Source organism: Perkinsus marinus (genome assembly GCF_000006405.1).
Source record: "Perkinsus marinus ATCC 50983 genomic scaffold scf_1104296927886, whole genome shotgun sequence".
Taxonomy (NCBI): domain Eukaryota; phylum Perkinsozoa; order Perkinsida; family Perkinsidae; genus Perkinsus; species Perkinsus marinus.
The window spans coordinates 1-1,997 of NW_003217014.1; the positions used below are offsets into that span (position 1 = coordinate 1).

A 1,997-nucleotide genomic window follows, 5' to 3' on the forward strand; every position below is an offset into this window, starting at 1 on the left:
CCCCAGATCCATTGGTCCCCGAAGAAGGATATAACGGAGGTTGGCAGGCCAAAGTCCAATCCCATAGCGGTAGTACCGGCACCACCATGATGCATAACAGCACAGCATTTGGGGAAGAGGTAAGTGTGTGGTATGGCTACAATGGAGGAGGAGGAGATCATCGATGGACTACTAATACTCTTATTGTTATTGACGTACATGAAAGGAAGGCTATGTTATCCCGGCCTAGGGCTTTGAGTATATCATATTCCCAGGTACCCTCGGCATACTCTATTGATGATGAGTCCACACAGTCATCACAGAATAGGCCGTCACTACTGAGAACAACACATCAGAAGAGCCGATAAAAGACGTCAACAACTCCCCTACTGTGAACGAGCCTCGGGCTTCTTACCACACTTCGGGCAAATCGCAGGAGGAGTACAAATGAAGAAAACTCGATCCTTCAAGTCTGATAGAATTGGAATAAGAGAGTAAAGCAGTTGATGTAAGTCACTTGGGATGTGAATGAAGTCCTCAGCGGTTATGTCCTTAAGAGTCCCCCATCCCTTCTGGAGGACAACTCTGAGATCGGGGATATCCTTTATTGCCTCTAGGATGGGTTTGTATCTGACTTGGGCACCTCACGCGTCACTGCGCCACGAAATTGCTCCTCACATATACGACAGGTCCCCAGCTATACTGCCAAAACCGACATAGAACGGCTTGCACCCCCTGCTGAGGAACTTAGCCAGCATAGCGGGAGGCTCATAGGTCGTATTCTCTCCCACTAACATATAAGCATGAATAACCACCCCAAGGTACACTTCTTACGAGACCCCACGCAGAAGCCAGTTATGTCGAGGTTCGGGCCCCAATCCGGGGGCTTCGGGAAAAGACTCGGTGAGAATGAATACGAGAAGGGAACCTGAAGAATCAAACTCGGTGGTTGACACACCATAGGAGCGGCATCACCACTGCACTAGTCTGATTGGTATTTCCAAGTTGATCATAGTGAATTTATAGGCTTCTCATATGAATATTCATATATAAAGCCTTCCAAAAAGGTTCCTAGCCAGACCTGTTTTCATAGCACTTGTTATATTTATATTCATCTTATAGGCTCAGGAAAGTTAGCAAACGATCTGCATTTTCACCAAGTCTATTTGACAAAAGATCAGCTCATGAAAACTCAGATGGTACTGAGCAACACAATGATTTTCATAAATCACTATCTCCTGTGAAGACGCTTACCCCCCAATCCTCCAATAACGACCCAGCGCTGTGCCACATGCCTATCCTAGGGATCTTCAACACCTCTCGTCGGAACTGGGGCACTGTCGATGCCAGGCCTCTCCACTGCATCTAATACGAAGTTCATACCACTCGGTTAGTAATTATGAGAAAGACTTTCCAGTGCGAGAGTATATGCACATGGTCAACTACATGCATTGGTAACAACATGGAACTCTTGGGAAATTATCGTTTGTTTACTTCTATCCAAAATCATATGTGGATTTTCATAGTTTTGGTAACGATATCGAAATCCCCAGAAAACTTCGGGGAATCATCGTTGATTTTCGTATACTTCTACCCAACATCGTGCGTGGATTTCCATAACGTAGTAAGGAACCTTACGAGCTCAGTTGAAGAGACCTAACCTATATTCCCACACTGTCGAGAGCAGCAGAACGCAGAAGCAGTGTGGTTGGCGGACCAAGCTAATGCACTACTGTTCGTAGCCGCCCCCTTCCTAACGCTGGTTGGGCATAAGGATATTGTAAGACTTTATGCTCTGGTCCGACATTCGAAGGGGGGTGATTCAATGAGTCAACAGTTTCGATTTCGCCGCGAGCGATATCCTTACTTGGTCAAACCAGCGGTAGCTCAAGAGTCGCCAATAAGGATTGTCGTATATGTCACCCGAGCTGAAAGGATGTCCCAACACTTTCGTCTGGGACCAGGGCATCGAGAAATACCTGCAGTGGAACTCAACGATACTTTTGAAGACTCTCAAA

General features: G+C 46.4%; 1 protein-coding gene across 1 annotated transcript; it reads right to left on the reverse strand.

Annotated features, from left to right (window-relative positions):
* Positions 1-198: 198 nt before the first annotated feature.
* Positions 199-1,344, reverse strand: Pmar_PMAR015375 (conserved hypothetical protein; the record flags this gene model as incomplete). The annotated part of the gene is made up of 6 exons (XM_002788454.1): positions 199-317; positions 370-451; positions 497-609; positions 658-763; positions 814-907; positions 1,234-1,344. Coding segments are annotated over 6 exons (625 nt in total), but the record flags the coding sequence as incomplete, so codon positions are not given.
* Between the last annotated feature and the right edge of the window lie 653 nt (positions 1,345-1,997).